Genomic DNA, 19,896 nt, shown 5'->3' on the forward strand with positions numbered 1-19,896 from the left:
GGAAGCTGAGACAATGTAGGAGAGGTAGACTTTAGGCAGGCTGAGAGGGAGACAGACAAGACAGTGTGGGAGAGACAGACAGTAGGAAAGCTGAGACATGTAGGAGAGACAGACAGTAGGACAGCTTAGCTGAGAGGGAGACAGTGTATGAAAGACAGACAGACCGTAGGACAGCTGAGAGACAGACGGTGTAGGAGAGACAGACAGTGGGACAGCTGAAAGGGAGACGTTGTAGGAGAGACAGACAGTGGGACAGCTGAGAGACAGACGGTGTAGGAGAGACAGACAGTAGGACAGCTGAGAGGGAGACGTTGTAGGAGAGACAGACAGTAGGACAGCTGAGAGACAGACAGTGTAGGAGAGACAGACAGTGGGACAGCTGAGAGACAGACAGTGTAGGAGAGACAGACAGTAGGACAGCTGAGAGGGAGACGTTGTAGGAGAGACAGACAGTAGGACAGCTGAGAGGGAGACGTTGTAGGAGAGACAGACAGTAGGACAGCTGAGAGGGAGACGTTGTAGGAGAGACAGACAGTGGGACAGCTGAGAGAGAGACAGTGTAGGAGAGACAGACAGTAGGACAGCTGAGAGGGAGACGTTGTAGGAGAGACAGACAGTGGGACAGCTGAGAGGGAGACACACACACACACACACACACACACACACACACACACACACACACACACACACACACACACACACACACACACACACACACACACACACACACACACACACACACACACACACACACACACACACACACACACACACAGGTCAGGTAGAATGGAAGGATTAGTGTCATGAAAAATGTTGAAACACTGAACACGTTGCCATCATGACCCCTACTGGTCATTTGGTGGGACTGCATCAAAATACTTGAAATACCTGTTGAAGTTCTATATCCTTCATACTGTATGTTTCCAAGTACTGCTCCTTTTCTATCCTGCTCATAGTGTACTTATATAGTACCATTACATAATATATATTGACTACAACATCCACTCACAGACGGTAGGCTATACATTAGACACAACATCCATTCAGACAGTAGACTATTAATACATTAGACACAACATCCATTCAGACAGTAGTAGACTATACATTAGACACAACATCCATTCAGACATATTACATAATATTCTATGTATTAAAGGTAGGGTAAGTGATTTTCTTTGGTTAAAATAAGTGTTAAATAGCTCTATATTCTGATAGTACTCATTGCTATAGTGTTTGTTCAGTAAAAGGAGTCTCCTTGTCTCTCCAGCTCTTTATAAAACAGAAAATGCATTTTCGTTTCAGTTTCATTTCCAATGTTATCCAATCAGGATAGAGAACTCAATCAGGATATAGATTAAACAAGTGAAATTGGAAGTGATGACACTAAGAAATGAGCAGGCAAAATTGGAACTGGAACACTATAAAAATGAAGCTTAAAAACAGGTACTTTCTCCTGATTGGCTGAGATTTTGACACCTACCGGAAAATGTATTTTCTGTTTATTAAAGAGCTGTAGAGACGGGGAGACTCCTGTGACTGAACAAACACTCTATAGCAATGATTACTATCAGAATATAGTGCTTTAACCATTTAACAAAATACTTTTTGTTTTAACCCAAAAATATCACTTACCCTACCTTTAACATCAGATTGATTCATGGACATGAACAAAATGCACGTTTTATTGTTGTTGCCGTTTAACCACATGAACCCTAGCGACCATATTCTGGGGGCGAAGATTCAGCGAAAATAGCCAAACTACAAGCTGACAAGTCACATTGTTACAACGCGTTGTGAGCTTGTCGATCAGCTCTTTTCAGAAAAGCTATGTAGGGAAGAGTTAAAACAAGAGGGGGCCTAGTTTAGACCCCTGGGGTCTCCGGTCAACTAAGGATATGTGGTTAAAAGTCTTGTCTGTCTGTCTGTCTGTCTGTCGTGCAGAGAAACTCAACAGCACCACCCACAGGCCACTGCCACGGAAACCCACACCCATACAGGAAGTCAGTCACAGGCTCCAGCCAATCAGAGTGAAGCTGCAGTAAGGCAAGCCAATCACGTGCTGAAGGAGATGAGTCGGCTGAGGACAGAGATGAAGAACATCCTGACGGTGAGATAATACTACCGGTATACAATAAATACAATCTACAACACAATACGATATAATATACAACAAATACAATACAATATGCTAGAGGGGCTCAACAGATGGCCCGTGGGCCAGAACCAGCCCTGCAGCAATAATATCTGGACCAAAAACAAACACGATGTGGGGTCGGCAAAGGGCCTACTCTGTGTGGAGTTTGCATGTTCTCCCCGTGTCTCCTAGGGTAGTTAATACCCTCACAAAAACATGTAGTAATCCTGGTCGCTATACTGCCTCCCCCATGCCTGACGGAGGGGAAAGGAACTGGTTGGAATAACGTGTTCCTTCCACACGTCCTACCGTCCTACCAGGGGAAACTCCCCCTCTGTCAGGTGATAAGAAGGTCAGTTGGCTCTCATGCGTCGAAGGAGGTCGGCTCTGGGCTCCCTAGGCTGGCGGGGGGAGTGTAGCGCCCAGGATCACTTAGATAATTGGCACCAGGTGAAAAAGGGTTACAAAATCGTTGGATAAAAAAAAATATTACAAAAAACTAAACAATGAAAAAATAAAAAACACAGTTAACCACTTTCAACCAGGCATCCCTAATTTGGGCATATCATTACAGGCCACATTGTAATTATTTATTTTTTTAAATAGCTGATCTACAAGCTCACAACAACTTGGTTCTCTCTCTCTCTCCTACACAGGATGATGGTACTCTCCCTAGCTCTTCCATCACCTGCCCTGGACTCGGTAGTCATAGAAACAGGGAGGTCAGCTCCTCCACTCAGACCACACCTCCTCCTGCACCTCCCTGCGTATCCACGGTAACCACCACCCCCCTTTTCCTCCTCCTCTCCCGTAGTCAGACTGGTTTGCCTGCTAAAAAGTTGAATCATCAAGTGATTTATATGAGTTTTCACGTCAAGGGACTCCCAAACTTTAACTGATTTTGATGCTATATTAACTAGTTTAGCTGGGGACCCCCTGGAACCACCTCAAGGACCCCTGGGGGGACCCCCATATTCTATTATGTTTTGGGCCACCGTTTGGTGGAGGTGTGCAAAAGAATTGCTCCTCAAACTTGGTCTTAGTAAAAAGGAACATCTAGAGTGCAGGTCAGTGACTGGACATAACGTGTTAGTTTTCTTCCAAAAACTGGATATTTTTCTCATGTTCAGCAAACTCAGCATAAACAACCTCTGTTACTATCACATTCACTGCCAGGGATTTTCTAAAACAGGCTGTAGCTTCTGCCAGCATTTTTAAGCATTCTGACTAATCTTTCAAGAACCACAGAATATTTATCTCCAGTACACCAACCGATCCGACCAATATGTCTGAGTCATGTCTGAGTCTGAGGCTTTGTGTGTCAGGCAGTGCAAGCCTCGCGCTGTCAGTCACGCATGCCGCAAATGACGATGTGCGATTGAAAGAAAGTTGGAGGTCATTAAGTCGTGCTTAAGCTGTAATGGAATTCAGGCTTTAAGTAGACGCCAGACTGATTCTGTCAGTCAATGTGATTCACACTCGCACATGCTATGGACATGATATCTCACACGCTCCTCAGCTCAAAAGGCGTTCTCTGTGAACACGGCCCCTTATATCTGCTTCTTTTGTAGCCTGCTGCGGAGGGCGGAGCCTCAGCGCCTCAGGGGGCGTGGTCTGTGCTGGAGGAGGCGGGGCAGGTTCTCCGTCAGGTCCGCAGGAGACGTAAGGTTGTAGAGGACAACCTGGAGGTCATGACGAGACACACACACTCGCACCTTCTGAACGCACACCTGAACGCTCTGTCACACAACAGGTATACACACGCGCACGCACACACACACACACACACACACTTTTATCATGAATGGTTTTAAAACTGTATATTTAGTTTTGTTGTTAGTTGCACTGTTGTTGTTTGGGTGTTGAATGTTTAATGGGCCACAATGGAAACAAGCCTTTGGCTTTTTTTTGGTCTCCTTCATTAGGCGTTTCTAACCTGTTGTACGGTTGTACGTCTAAAAATGTCTATAAAATATTCAATCAATCAAACACACACACACACACACACACACACACACACACACACACACACACACACACACACACACACACACACACACACACACACACATTAACGTGCTGTCAAAAAACAGGTACACAGTAGGGATGTGCAAGACTGATCAAAATCGAAGTTGATTATTCTACTGCCATTAATAACAATTATTAATGGCAGCATTTAGATCACATTAGATTACATGCGCAGAAACCAACATGCGCGAAGGAGGCGTGAAAGCACGCAGGTGTGGTTCTAAAAACATTTTCCCAAGGTTGGCAGGTCTGCAATACCACGCATACGCATGCAGGGGTACAACAGTTAATCAAACCAATATTGATTAATTGATGAAACTACAAACATTTATAAAATAGTAGCAAAAATAACCAAAATAGCACATCTAGAAACCTGTCATTGACAATCACAAAAGTTCCCCACGATACCGTGGGGACCTTTTGTGAACCCATTTGATTAGTCTGGCAATTGCCAGTGCGGCTAGTGAGTTTGTAGATATTATTGAGCAACAGTGTTGTACAACAACGTATAAAATGTGGTTAACCAGACTAATCAATTTATTCAATTCTAATAAATCTATTCAAATGTTTCGAGTTGTTTTGTATGCAGTATATAAAAATGTTAATTGCTTAATTGAAAATGTTAAAAGAAAGAAGATAATGGATAGTTAAAAGACCTAATTGTGTCTCAGTAGTAAAACGTTTATTTTCTTGTAGAGATTCAAGTGAAGAAGTTCGTATTAAAAAGACAGTAAACGCCTGGATCAGCACGCTGAGAGACACACAGGTCAGTGTTTACATCTGCTCTACTCTCTCATCTTGATCTCCTCTCCTCTCCTCTCCTCTCCTCTCCTCTCCTCTAGAGAAATGGTGATCATTTGGATACATCAGACCCTTATGTTTCTGTCATATGAATAATGTCATATATTGAATTCACACATCACCCCGCTCTGTCCATTCTTTAGCCAGTCTTACTGGTGGTGAACTGGTTTTACTTTTCTTTTCTCTCAGGCTGAGACGTCAACAACCACCACCACCAACAACAAAGATGTTTCTAAAAGCAAAGATGCTTCACTGCCCGCCAAGAGCAAAGAGGTTTGTTTATGAAATACATTCATGTTTTATATTAGTTTAAACTAATACATTAATGTAGTATCTGTTCACCGTAATCCACCATAGTTATTACTGTTAAAAAGGCCATTATTACAAATGATCAGAGGTCCTCGGCTAGTACTAGTCCCGTGCGAACAGGACTAGACACAGACACACGTCAACCAACTGACCTCTGGGGTTGTCACGATTATAGATGTAAGTTGACAATTAATTGTCACACAAATAATTGCGATTAACAATTTATTGTGTTTTGGGCATTGAACATTGGAACATGTGAACAAAAACATTATTTCTGTTCGCCTTTTAGGCTTCATAATCAAAAATTGCACAGGGCAAATAACTTAAATATACAAAGAAATTACTGACATATTTAATAATTTTACACTTTCAAAAAAATATAAAAATAGCAGAAATAGCAGATCTACAACTTTGTAAGCTTGTAGATCGTCCAGTTCTGCTATTTTTGGAAAATGTTTTAACTTGGAAACAATTATGACGGTTATGCAAATATTTGCGATCAGGCGATTATGTAATGATTGTGACAGGCCTCCTGACCTCTGACTAGACGGAGTCACCGGGGCATCAGCCATGAGTCGCGAACCATCTTTATTTGTCTTGGCGGCTGTGCCGATAAAGCTTTGATGGAATTGATTGGTTGGATTGCAGGGGAGGTCACTGGGCACGCTCAGAAGACCAGGAAGTAAACAGAGAGGACTCAGTGGACAGACAAACAGCCAGGACGGACAGACGGAACGGCCCAGAGACACAGGACCCACACATGTACACATGAACTCCTCTCTTCCCTTCTCCTCCCCTCGTCTCATCTCATCTTATCTCATCTCAACTCATTTTCTCATCCTGATTTAACCCATTAAAACCGGGAAAGCGTCTTTGTCATTTTAGATTTTAGCTATACTCTTAGGATTTAGAACGATGGTTCTCAAAAATAGCAGATATACAAGCTCACAGCGTGTCACTTAATGCCACGCTGCGAGCTTGTACGTCTGCTATTTTTCTTTTAATAATTTGAATTATTTTAACACAAATCTTCTCTTCTGCGGCTCCCCCTGGCATAAAACATTTTCAGATGGGGGTCCGCGGCCAAATAAGTGTATCAATTTGGGGGTCCTTGGCATGGAAAAGTTTGAGAACCACTGATTTAGAAAGCATTTGTAGAGTCTTAACTCTTCCACTGCCAGAGTAAATAAATAAATAAAGCCCTGACTACATTTCAAGTGGTCACAGAATGTTTATCTCCAGTCTCCAGCCGAGATACAGGTTATTTCCCAAATAAATTAACCAGGAAATGAACGGAGCAGTAAATCTTCGGTTCACGTTATCCCCTGGTTCTGTGTGAAACGAATAATAATAATAAATTGGCAGTGAGTGAGTTGTTAATGGGTAAATATTGTCAGACATACCAAAAGAGCCTGAGACATGTGAGCATTAGCAAAGTGAGATGAGTAATGCATGGATGTTCTGTTCCAGCTCCAGACAGACTCCCAGAGAGGAGGTGAACGGGGAGGCGATGGAGGGGAAGGTGAGGCCTACCTGCAGCAGCTGTACGGCAGAGCGCTGTACGAGGGCCACAGGAGGACTCTGAAGAAGGGCCCCTACCTTCGATTCAGCTCCCCCACCTCCCCTCGGGCCAGGGGCCCGCGACCCCGACTGGTGGAGAGGGTCAAAGGTAAGTTTGACCTTTTAGATCCAAAAGTGTCTTCATAGCTGAGGGAAGGAGGTCGGCACCCAAGAATTCACTGTAATTTAAAAAATGTACATCAGGGCAAACGGCAGTGGTGTAAAGTAAGTAAGTATGTATTCAAGTACTGTACTTAAGTAGAAATTTGAGGTATTTGTATTTAACTTTTTTTTTAAAGTCGTCATAAGTCGTTCTTGGCAGCCAGGGCGTTATGACGATGTCCGGACTTTTACTTATAACAGAGTATTTCTATATGGCAGTATTGATACTTTTACTTAAGAAATGTGAGTACCTTTTCCACCACTGGCAAACGGGCATCTGGGCCTTAACAAATTCCATGCCAGAGTTTAATATCATAATGTACTCACCAGTGCCAGCGATTTATTGTTGTTTTTTTGTTTTTTTCACGTTGCCACAGACATCGCTAAATCCGTTAAAATCGCGCGTTCAACTGTTTGTAAACACACAGGGGATCTGTGTGAAACGCCCAGCGAAAATCGTTTCGATCTGCGCCATCTTGAAGCTACAGCGGTTTATGCTAAACAGCGATCAGCGATGAGAAAAACAACAACTGAGAAAATGGACATTTAGTTTCCGCTTTAGAGTGGAGGCGGATGGGATCCGGAATTTCCGGATATGGATAATTCCGTTTCCGGTGGTGCTACAATGAAATGTGTCGTAGCGAACGAGGCCTACAATGATGTGTGAACCTGTGAGTAAAATTAAAAAAAAGACCACTTCGCGTAAATCTACGCGACTGGCACGCTGCGCAATTAAGTAGGTTTGCGTAGATCGACGCGATTGGCACTCAATGTGTTAATTAAAAAAAGTACATCTGGGCAAACGGGCCATTTATGTATATTGTCGACCCCCATGTGCCTTCTTGAGCAGGGGGACCTTGCAGGCGCTGCAGGATTTTAATCCATTGCGGTGTAGCGTGTTAACAGTGGTTTTCTTGGTGACTGTGGTCTACAGCTGCCAGCTGAGATCAGCAACAAGTTCCTCCAGTGTAGCTCTGGGCATGATCATTGATACGCCTCGAGGCGAGGTCTTGTGAGGAGCCCCAGACTGAGGGCGATTGATGGTCATTTCGTGTTTCTTACAAAATCCCTCCTGAGATGTGTGCAAACTGGTGACCAACTGCAAGAAACGTCTGACCTCTGTGCTTGCCAACAAGGGTTTCTCCATGGCAAGGGATCGCATCATTATTTTCTTCACTGCAGCATGCAACTAAGTGTAAAATCAGCCATTATGACGCCATCAAGGCACCGCCAAAATACCTTTTCCTATGATATTAAGTCAACTAAAACTAGACTATAAGTAAAACATTTCAGATGACTAGAATATGACTAAAACTAAATGGAATTTGATGCAAAAGACTATGACTAAAACTGAATCAAAATTTGCTGTCAAAATCAACACTACTTCACTGTCATACAAGTACAGTATATGTTTAAGTATAATATAGGGCAGTGGTTCTCAAACGTTTTGGGCTCAGGGCACCCCTAAACATATATATTTGCCAGACCCAGGGGGTCGGCCTACAGGAGGCTTTCGGTCGGTCGGTCTGTCCCTCTTTTCCTACCTGTCCCTCTTTTTGATTGGCCAAGCTTCGCGTGACGTAGTCATCACTGTGATGACCACTGTGATGACCACACCGCCCACTTAACACTGGGTGTGATTTTTACACCATTTGACACCTTTTCCCTGCAGATCAGGAATAACGGTGTGGGGCAGGTATAGCAGTGCCACTCCAACTGAAAGCAGCTATTGTTGCATAGCCTAACTTTTGGCCATTTTGCTGCTCCTGACACATAGGACACGGCCTCTTGTGTCAGTTGCTGAATGTATCCATATTTTCCATTCAAACTGTTGACAGGTAATGTTAGGAAGACACAAACATTTGCCAGTCTACTCCTATGAAGGGGTGGGGGTTGCATAATCCTTGATTTTATGTGCTTTCTATTCAGTTCGATTTTCCTTTCATTATGACATGCATTTTTTGTGATTTCTTGTGTTTAGTCTTTGTTATTGTATTCATGTCCCAATTATCCTCTATTTTACTTTGCTACCTGACACTCACTTGCGGTTTCAAACTTGTTTGCTCCTGTGCAATGACCAAACATCTATTACTTTTTATGCACCCACGTGCATTTGGTGATTTGATTTGTTATTTGTGTTTGTCAGCCCTGTGTTCGTATTGGTAAATGTTTAAACTCATATAAAATAGCATTTGCTGTAGCAAATTGAAAATGATATCAAAGTATTCCGCAGCACCCCTGGACTGGTGTTGTATATCACATAACTAATTTTCTCTCTCTCTCTCTCTCTGTCTGTCTGTCTGTCTGTCTGTCTGTCTGTCTGTCTGTCTGTCTGTCTGTCTGTCTGTCTCAGGAGTAAAGGTTAAGTCTTGTAAGACTCAGACGAACTTGGCCCCGCCTCCAGCCCCATCCATCCCCTCTCCTCTGGAACTGTCGCCGCGGCCACGCCCCCATTACATCTTTAGCCCCTCCCACACAATTCCCAGTGACCCCAATGACTTTCCAACGACCCCTGTGGAAGGACAACCCGTCCCCATGGCGATCCCCCTGGGTCACTGTGCGTTTGTGTTTCATTATTAAATAATGCAATTAGTTAATTAGTTATAATTCTCAAATAATGCAACCAGCGATGTAATCTGATCAATAGCATGACTTATATGCAGTGGTTTAAAGTAACTAAGTACATTAACTCAAGTATGGTACTTAACTCATTCAGTGCCAGACTTATTTCTGGCTGTGTTGTCCCATTGCCAGAGCCAAAAATTCATTGTAAGAAAAAAGTGCTCAGGAGCCGAGATACAGCCTTTTTCAGTAAGAAGTTAAACAAGAAGTGAATGGAGCAGCAACTTTTCAAATCATGATATCTTGGGTTCAGAAAAATATTTTCCCAATAAAAAAAAAGTAAAAAAAGTAAAAAAAAAAAAAAAGAATATATATATATATATATACGCGACTGTATATATAGGATATATATATTTTATTTTTATTTTTATTTTTTTTATGACGTCTTAGACGTCACGTGGCGCTCAGGGCTTAACAATGGCGATAAAAACGGACGTCTTAGACGTCATGTGGCAATGAATGAGTACAATTCTGAGGTACTTTTACTTTACTTGATTATGTAATGTTTTCGACACTCCATAGTCCATACTTCACTACATCTCAGAGGCAAATATTGTACTTTTTACTCCTCAATCATTTGAAAACGTTAGTTGCAAGTTAGTGTCCTGGTAGCCCAATCGGACCGGTAGAGCGCTCGCCTTTGGACCACAATGTCATGAGTTTGATTTTGGCCACCGCCAACTCAGCGTATGAGTATCACGGCTTGGTAGCTGCAAGTCATGCAGTAAGTACTGATGGTAGGTGTTGCGCTCCACCTTAACAATCCATCTCCCAGTTTAAACAGGGAATAGACTCCCTTGTCCTCTGCTTGTCTCTCAGTATGATGAACTGATAAGCCGTGTCGGAAATCACATGCTACATACTACTCAGTATGCCATTTCTCAACATACTTTTGAGTATATACACAATAGTTTGTTTAATTTCAGTCTGATAGTACTAATCAGACCAAATGGACTGTTAGGAAAGTGCCCCATCTTGTGACAAAGCAGAGGTACTACACCTACATCTCATCACGTGTAGTTGTTAAAAATGGACATGTCAACAAATAACTACATTCTACATGTGTAGAAGGCTCCATTGAAGAGTAGGATGGGGAGAGTTAAGAATTCAGAATCTTGACAAGAGACACTGGTGTCCACAAACCGACAGGTTTGACAGGAAAGAGTTGGAGGAGAAAACGGTGAAATCAGCTGGGGCAGTGCAGGTGTGGCATCAAGCCCTATCTTTTTTTTGAGGGGCAGAAGGCCAAACTGCAGGGCCTCCATGGCCTCCATGAAATTCATGCCCTGGTATAGACTATCTCTCTCTCTCTCTCACTCTCTCTCTCTCTCTATCTCTATCTCTATCTCTATCTATCTAATTCTCTCTATCTATCTGTAGGCCAGCCCAGGATAGACCGTTCTCCTCCCCGGCCTTCCAGAGTTCTCTTCTCCTCTCCCCCCCGGCCTTCCGCGGTTCTCCTCTCCCCTCCTCGGCCAGTGGTTGTCACCTCCTCCTCCCGTGTGCCGCCTCCTCCTCCTCCTCCTCCCCTCTCACCACGTAAAAGCAACGTTGTCGTCATGGAGGTCTGCTCTGGAGACGTGGAAGCAGCTCAGCCGGAGGCCCAGGTAACCAGAATAAAACTAGCAGTTATGAACTAGTTGGTAGAATAGAAACAAGAGGGAATGGAGGAGATATACGTAATTACTAAAAATAAGGGATACGACATAAGAAATGAGCTGTGTGTGTGTTTGTTTGTGTGTGTGTGTGTATATATATATATATATATATATATATATATAAATAGATAGATAGATAGATTAAAGTTCTCAGTCGCCACGACTGATTTCACTCATTTGAATTCCATAGCAGCCAGCATGTCTTCTATGGAAGCATGTTGCGGCCTATCTACATGCTCACAATGCGTCACATTGAGAGCTTGTAGATAGGCTATTATCGGTTATTTTCTTTGTTTTAAAGATTATAGCATTTGAAGTGGTCAAACTAGCAATATGTTCAGAAGCATAAGATTCTAATGATCTCAGATGTTTCATAAAAGCAAAGGTTAAAGCCACAGTCTGTGATTTCTGTGTAGAACATGTAGAAAATGTAGAACATCAGGAACAATATTACTAGAATCATATTTTACATACTGTGTTAATTGTCTACTCTAGGAAACAAGTGCTAGTGTGTATTCACAAATTGCATAATAGGACTGCGGCCACACAAATTTTTTTCAGTTGTGAGATTTTGTGTGTGTATGACCGAGTCATCGGTCAATAGGAGACTCAATGGAGACTCTTTGAGTCATCAAATTATTGGCTTAAGCCAGGAATGCGACAAAAACAAAAAAAACGCCATTAATTCAAAGCTTCATGGGGTGTGTAATTGATAGAAAATAAGTCTATTAAGAGTTTTATTTTAATTTTCTATAATAGTTTTTTTATTTTATTTTAAAGACAGTACAGTGTAACAGACTACAAAAAAAAAACACCACAAAAAACAACAACATTAAAATAACAAAAAAAGACACCAAAAACAAACACATCGCTAGGTTTACAGATGCAGCTGCCTTTCTGACACCTTTATAGGGTCTTGTTCTCACATCAGCCCATCTGAGAATATATAAGGAGTCCATATTTTATCATAAATGTCCAACTTTCCCTTAATTTTGTAATGTAAGTAATCTAGAGGTATATAACTTGATATTTCTGTCTTCCATTGGGCCAGTGTTGGGGGGGAGGGGCTTTCCAATTTACAGCAATACATTTTTTGGCAGCGATGAATGCAAGGTTGCTCAATTTTCTTTGGTAACTGTCACCATGTTTGAAATTATCGATCAGGCAGGGGCGAGGGGAGGGTATCAGCCTAAGGTCAAGACAAGATGACGTAAAGGAACATATATCCTCCCAAAACGGGACAAGTCTATGCCAGGACCATAACATATGTAAGAAAGACCCACACATTCCTAAGCCAATAATTTGATGACCGGCGGAAAGATGCTAATGTCTCCGGTAGGAGACTTTTTCTTTTCCATTTACTGAAAAGTAACCGTTTTTGGAAGGACAAGGTCTGTACCCAACAGTGACTAAATGCTTTTTTTTTGGGTCATCCATCGATCTGTAATCCCAGGCAGAGGATGAGAGGAACAGTCAAGATGAGAGCATGTTCCCTGGCTCACAGTTCATGGCTGTCGTTGATGTTGTCGTCCAGGTAACACAACCTCCTGCTGTCACACCTCACCTCATATACAGCGCTAGGTACCTGTACTGTGTCTTTAACCCGGGAACGCATTCATTTTAGATTTCTTTGGCTATTCAAAAATAGCAGATATACAAGCTCATAGCTTTTTAAAACAAACATTTGTAAAATATTTGTGTTCATTTGAGTTACAAATGTTTGCTTTAAAAAAATATATATTCAAAGATTTGCACACATTTTCACGATTTTTCAAAAATAGCAGATCTACAAGCTCATAGAGCGGCACTCGGTGCCACGCTATGAGCTTGTATATCTGCTATTTTTGATGCGTTGCCGGTCTTAAGGCCTTTGCAGACAAAAAAACGGACAATATAATTTTTTAAAAGAACACATGGTTCTCTATGACCTCATGCACACCGGCTCGGAATTTGCCGTGCGGCAAGTGGCTGCAGCGGTGCTTTTCTTTTCTTCAATCGAACCCAGTTCGATTCGTGCGTCTTTTCGCATGTGGTAAAAACTGATTGAACAATCGCACCCTGTCTGCAAAGGCCTTTAATGGGTTAAAGGACTTTATCCCTCTTCCTCTCCTCTCCTCTCTCAGGAGGAGGACAGTGCGTTAGTGGACGAGGTCATAGAGTTGGAGGGACAGGCCTCTCCTCCAGTAACGATGTACCATGGACCAGTGTTCCCGCCCCAGCCCAGATCTCCTCTCCCTGCCCAGGAGCAGGCCTCTCCCCTGGACCCGGCTCAGCCCAGAGAGACCCTGGAGAACCATCTGGTTGAATGGCGAGTCCCACACTCAACCACACAACTAGCGTTCAGATATACAACATACAATTTAGGCCTTTAGCAGACGCTCTTATCAAGAGCGACCTACAGTAAGCACGGTAAACAGTCACCTGCATGGAATGCAGTTTTCAAATGTATAAAATGTATAAAAATCTTTTGAAATTAGCCGATCTACAAGCTCACAACGCCTCGCAAAAGCGACGCGTAGTGAGCTTGTATCTAGTATTTTCAAATGGCCGAAATGTATATAGGGCTAATTGTACTTAAGTACAGTACTTGAGCAAATGTACTTAGTTACTTTCCACCACAGCTATCTAAATAACAATCTGAACATTGAACTATAGGACACCAGATAAACAATGAACCTAAGCGTCTGTCTAAATAACATGCTTTACATTTGAATGTTAATATGTGTCTGTTCAAATCAGCATTCAGGATTTACTGTTCTACTCTATTGTGGTTCCGTTCCTTTTTAATCCTATTCTATAGAGCCTTTCACCGATGAAAGAAATGTGGGTCTGATCCATTCCCTACACCACGGATTGCAGATGTTCTCTCTTTGTTTTGCCCTTATTTTGTACAAAAGTGCAACATCTTGAAATCAGTTTGAAAAACGTAGATTTGATTCAAAGTTTCTCTCTCTCTGTCTCTCAATCTTTCTATCTGTCTCTCTCTGTCCGTCTCTCACTCCGTCTGTCTGTCCATCTCTCTCCGTCCGTCCGTCCGTTCATTTGTCTGTCTGTCTCTATGTATGTCTCTCTCTCTCTCTCTCTGTGTCTCTCAATATCTCTCTCTGTCTCTCTCCCCGTCTCTCTCTGTCTCCGTCTGTCTGTCTCTCTCTCAGGGTTGAACAGCAGCTCATGGCCAGGATGATCTCAGAGATGTACCGCCCCCCTCCTTCTGACCCCGCCCAGAACGAATCCACCGGCCAATCGGATGTAGAGGAGAGGAGCGCAGTCTCAGACATAGGTGAGGGGGTTGGAGGGGGGCGTGACAGCAGAATATTCATTGTTTTGTGCCTAACACTGAAATAAAGTTACTTACTGTGTGTGTGTGTGTGTGTGTGTGTGTGTGTGTGTTCAGTGGAGTGTGCAGGAGGAGAAGGTGTTCAGCTATTGGTTGACTGTGGCTTGCCGGTGAACTCTGACCTCATCAGACAGTATGTGAATGAAGCGTTGGCTGAGACCATCTCCTTGATGTTGGGACACAGAGACACACACACCACTACTACACAACAAACACAACCAGAGGTGTGTGGAGAGACACACACACACACACACACACACACACACACATTTTTCGTCATAGTTTTAGTCGACAAAATAAACACTGCTACATACTGACTAGTGACTAGTCTACATCCAGTACTTGCCTACTTCACTAGACTGCGTACTTACCTACTGTACTAGATTGCATATTTACTATAAATAAAAGTACTTCCTAGACTGCAAACTTAACCTACTTCTGGTCTAGACTGTGTACTTATACTTCACACCTCTAGACTACATGCGTATACCTTCTGTACTGTGTGTTCCATTTGTAGGAAAGGTGGGTTTCTACTCCAGTAGCAACTCCAGAGCCCAGCGCCAGCCCTGCGGTGCCCAGTGGAGAGGTCTCTCCCCTGGGCACACCTCAGGCCTCAGAGCCCTGCAGCCTGGAGCTCAGTCCCATAGAGGAGCACACACTGACCCCTCAACGCCTCTCAACCACAGGTTGGACAACAAAACATGGGAGATAAGATCGTGTTGAAATATGATCTATAAGTCATGTTTAATTGATCGATGGATTATTGATCTGGTCTCGTTCTGTGTATACTAGTCTGACAGCATAAAGCTGATATATTGGTAACAAATAAACGAATGCAATAGCTGTTGTAATAATTAAACTCGTGAAGATGGAGAGTCTTTGATAAATTCCTTGACTCTAATGTGTGAATCTTAGCAACACAGCCTCAGATCCAAAAATAGAATAATGTTCTTATACTCCCCAATCAAGCAGACACATGACGTTGTTGAGGAACAAATTCCCCATTGCAGACCCGCTTCCTATTTTTCCCCGCAATCTGAAGACTCCCACTTAAGCCTGTAGCACTTGCCGTAGCCTTGACGACCTTGCAGGCTTATGCAAAGGTTAAAATGTAATTTAGATGGCATGATATATAGACCGATGCCAGGTTCATTTGTTGACCTGGCATATAGCTTGTATAGTTTCAATGTACATATGAATTCTTATTTGATATTATGTTTAGACTGATGATAGGTTCTTGGTTTACCTATGATCCTAGATTATTGAGGCACTACACTACACTATCTATGCATTTGATGTATTACCTTGTGCTTACCTTGCTTACTGTACTGGATTAACTCTTACCCTGCCAGAGTTTTTTCAGAACAGTCTGTAGCCTCTGCCAGGGTTTTGACCGATTTTGGTACCTTTTCGCATAGCCACAAAATATTTTTCTCAAGTATGATTGATCCCCAGAAAATTTCTAATCACAGATGAGATTCAGGTGTGGTTTCACAAATGTCAACGAGGTCAATTTGACCTTGTTGTCATGTGGTGTTTGATGTTTGAAAATAGCTCAAAACCAGTAGTTTCAAACCAAAAAACATTGTGAATTGTTTGTCCGTTTCAATTTTAACATTGAAGTGGATGGAGCAGCAAATCTTTGGAAATTGTTATCTCCTTATTCGTTTGGAATATCGAAAAGGTGTCAATACTAAATAATTAGAGAATCTTTTTAGAATTTTTTTTTTTTTTTTTTCATGACGTTTTTAAACGTCTTTGGCAGGCAACAGCTAATTTCTCAAAGACGTTTATAAACGTCTTTGGCAGTTATAGAGTTAAGAGCATCTGCTAAATGCCTAAATTGTAAATTGTAAATTTATACTTAGTTGTGTGTAGCACCGGAAATAGTAAACAACACAACACGGGTGGAGGACGTGAGGATGATAGTATTAGGATCTGGCAATGGAGTCAGCCGTGTGTGAACACTTTGAGTTTTACAAAGCTAACCTTTTCCTTCCCTCCAATCAGAGCGTCTTTAGACATCAAATTAGTCTTGTGATGATGACTGACAGACAGTCCAGCCACTGACGGCCTTTCTCTTGCTGTCACCCTTTGACCTCAGAGGCTGACCCAGAACCTGTAGCCACTCCCACCAGCACGCCTCCAAAACATGTAGCCACGCCCACCAGCACGCCTCCAGGACGCGTGGTCACGCCCACCAGCACTCCTCCCCCAAGACCATCTTGCACAGACACGCCTCTGTGAGTACAAAAACATACACACACATCACTGTGTACGTACGTACACACACATACACACATCACTGTGTGTACATGGCATCACGCAACTTTTTAATTACGATTGAGCATAAATTATCGCTCTTTTCGACTACAACTAACCGCGCCATGCTATGATACAGAATGCACATTTTCTGGATTTGTTTCCATACACTACGGTTCGGTTTCAGATATGGAACTTCATCCTGAGTCACTGCTTTTCAGATCTCTCTCTCTCTCTCTCTCGCTCTCTCTTTCTCTATCTTTTCTCCTCTCTCTCTCAGCATTCATTCTCACATCACAGGTTTACAGGTTTTTCTGTTCGATCATTTGTAGTTTTCAGGAAAAGGAAGAAGAATAGAGATGAAAAGGAAAAACAGCTAAAATAGGTAATAACAAAACTCTCTCTCTCTCTCTCTCTCTCCAGGGCAGTGTCAGTAGCAGAAGAGGAGGCGGTACCCTCGTCTCCTCTCCCTCCTCCTCCTCCTCCTCCTCCCATCACTGTTCCAGAGCTCCCCGCCTCGCCCCCCTGCTCCACGGAGGACAGTACCAGTAGTACTAGTATTAGTAGTATTACTAGTAGCAGTACTAGTGCGGCGACTGGTACCGACACAGCTGTCAAACAAATTTCTGAAGGAGAGGTACTGACCAACTTCAACCAGCTGGCAGGTACGACACAAACACATGCGCGCACACGCTTGTATCACTTTTTTTTAAAAAAAGATGTTTTGGGGGATTTTTATGCCTTTATTCATTGCAGCCTAGGGTGCCTGGACCGCCACACTACGGCCCAGGCCCATCACTACTGTATACTTGTGAGTACTGTACACTTTTTAACGCTAAGTTAGACTTAGTTACGTGCCAGTGTCCCACTACTGTAAGTATAGATGAAGCATAACCACAACCCCTAAACCTAACCTCTAAATACCTAACCCTAAACGCCTAAAGGGTCTTACACAGTTTATGCGATTAATTTGCATGAATTTAAACAGCTTTTTGTGTCATGAGCACCAGCTCAGTGGCCTTGTGGTTAGAGTGTCCACCCTGACTTAAACTAAAATGAAAAATCCAAAACTATTATAACCTTGAGACACACACACACACACACACACACACACACACACACACACACACACACACACACACACACACACACAAATTCATATAGATGAAGTTGGTCTAATGTCTGTCATTCTTTGTGTGTGTGTGTGTGTGTGTGTGTGTGTGTGTGTGTGTGTGTGTGTGTGTGTGTGTGTGTGTGTGTGTGTGTGTGTGTGTGTGTGTGTGTGTGTGTGTGTGTGTGTGTGTGTGTGTGTGTGTGTGTGTGTGTGTGTGCGTGCGTGCGTGCGTGCGTGCGTGCGTGCGTGCGTGCGTGCGTGCGTGCGTGCGTCCGTCCGTCCGTCCGTCCGTCCGTCCAGTTTTAGAGGAGGAGGGTCTGTGTCTTCCAGACGTGAACAGTTTCTCCAGCTCCCTGCAGGAGGTCCAGGACATGGTGAGTCACGTCCAAGACAATGGGAGAAGAATTCCAATGGGAGAAGTGAACGTGAACACAGGTCACTGAATTAAATATTGGACCCATTCTTCCAAATTCTGATACTAAAATAAAGAAAATCAGAGACGAATCAGGAGAAAATCAACTTTGTTATCAACCTTTCTCTGTCCCAACAATGAACTCTCGCGAGATCTGGTAATGGCATGCGACGCACAACCAATGCTTTCATTGGGGGATTGTGTACAATTTCTTGCCCAATGGAGAAGCATGGGATGCATGGGATCTTCCTAAATTAAGCATCTTTGGTCACGTTCCACACTGGCCCACATGTCTGTGTTGTGATTGGCTGTTGAGCTACCATGTCTGTTTTTTTGATTGGTTCGTCTGTCAGGACCTTGATCCTCCGACTGACGGCCAGGTCAGAAGGTCGGCTCCTCGTGACCCCATCCTGGCCCTGCTGGTCAAGATGGAGCAAGGAATCAACACACACACTGACCCCCGACCCCAGCCTGAGGTACACACACACACACACACACACACACACACACACACACACACACACACACACACACACACACACACACACACACACACACTAGTGCTGTCAATTAAATAACCAAACCTCGAATATTCGAGGAAAATGAGCAGTCTATTGTAAACAAATATATATAGTGTATATACATTTACTAATTGAGGTTAAAGGTGCTGTAAGGGATATTTTTGAACTTTAAAGCTCTATGTTCTGATCGTAATCACTGCTATACATATTTGTTCAGTAACAGGGGTCCCCCAACTCTCCAGCACTTTCATAATCAGGAGAGAGAACCCATTTGTCAGCAAAAAAAAGTCTCTGTAATATTATGTGACTCAATACAATGGTTTGAGACATAAAGGGGCCACTGCTTTTTGCAGATTATGAAAGTACAGAATGTAAGCTTTCAAATTGTGTCATTTATTGAAATCGGAAAATATTTGAAGAAGATATGCCCATTTTAAACTTAACTTAACCCATGATACCCAAATCTGCAAATTAAATGCATTTGCAGATCCCACAACGTTTATCTGTTGTAATGTGAAGATTTTAATAAAAAAAGATTGTACAACAATCAAACTTATTTTCTTATTTTTGGCCGTTTCAACAACTCACGAGTTCTGTCCCCTTCTGCTGGACCTGGACACATATATCATTAGTTTAGTATTTACTAATTAGGGGTAATATCTGTCATGTTTTAATATTTATGACCTGATAGCTGAATGGTTAGGGTGCGTACCACATGGGCACAATGCTCTAATCAATGAGTCCTTGGTTTGATTCCCAGCTGGCTGGACAATTTGCTGAATGTCATCACACTATTCTTTCCATTGTCACTGTGATTGATTGATTGAATACTTTATTAGCAGTAAAAAAATAAATAAAAAGTAATTTACGTTTCAGGGAAACCAAAACTAATTAATATGCAATAAAGACGTCGACATACAGTGCCCAAAAAGGTTATAATAACTGGTCTAAGTCCAACACACACGCGCGCAGGCAC

At 42.7% G+C, this 19,896-nt stretch overlaps 1 protein-coding gene across 2 annotated transcripts in view; it reads left to right on the forward strand.

The window, feature by feature from the left end:
* kiaa0586 (KIAA0586 ortholog) overlaps nt 1-19,896 on the forward strand; it is a 62,187-nt gene that overhangs the window by 30,062 nt on the left and 12,229 nt on the right. For both annotated transcript variants that reach the window (XM_080414744.1, XM_080414745.1), the window contains exons 12-29: nt 1,942-2,107; nt 2,791-2,910; nt 3,706-3,887; nt 4,859-4,928; nt 5,153-5,236; nt 5,921-6,034; nt 6,743-6,941; nt 9,348-9,551; nt 10,997-11,223; nt 12,728-12,808; nt 13,398-13,582; nt 14,430-14,554; nt 14,669-14,835; nt 15,129-15,297; nt 16,716-16,854; nt 17,297-17,538; nt 18,288-18,361; nt 18,753-18,875. In XM_080414744.1, the coding sequence (XP_080270870.1) occupies nt 1,942-2,107; nt 2,791-2,910; nt 3,706-3,887; nt 4,859-4,928; nt 5,153-5,236; nt 5,921-6,034; nt 6,743-6,941; nt 9,348-9,551; nt 10,997-11,223; nt 12,728-12,808; nt 13,398-13,582; nt 14,430-14,554; nt 14,669-14,835; nt 15,129-15,297; nt 16,716-16,854; nt 17,297-17,538; nt 18,288-18,361; nt 18,753-18,875 (2,671 nt within the window). The remainder of the gene's footprint in view (nt 1-1,941; nt 2,108-2,790; nt 2,911-3,705; nt 3,888-4,858; nt 4,929-5,152; nt 5,237-5,920; nt 6,035-6,742; nt 6,942-9,347; nt 9,552-10,996; nt 11,224-12,727; nt 12,809-13,397; nt 13,583-14,429; nt 14,555-14,668; nt 14,836-15,128; nt 15,298-16,715; nt 16,855-17,296; nt 17,539-18,287; nt 18,362-18,752; nt 18,876-19,896) is intronic.

The sequence above is a fragment of the Gymnoscopelus braueri genome, assembly GCF_963280865.1.
Source record: "Gymnoscopelus braueri genome assembly, chromosome: 19".
Lineage (NCBI taxonomy): Eukaryota > Metazoa > Chordata > Actinopteri > Myctophiformes > Myctophidae > Gymnoscopelus > Gymnoscopelus braueri.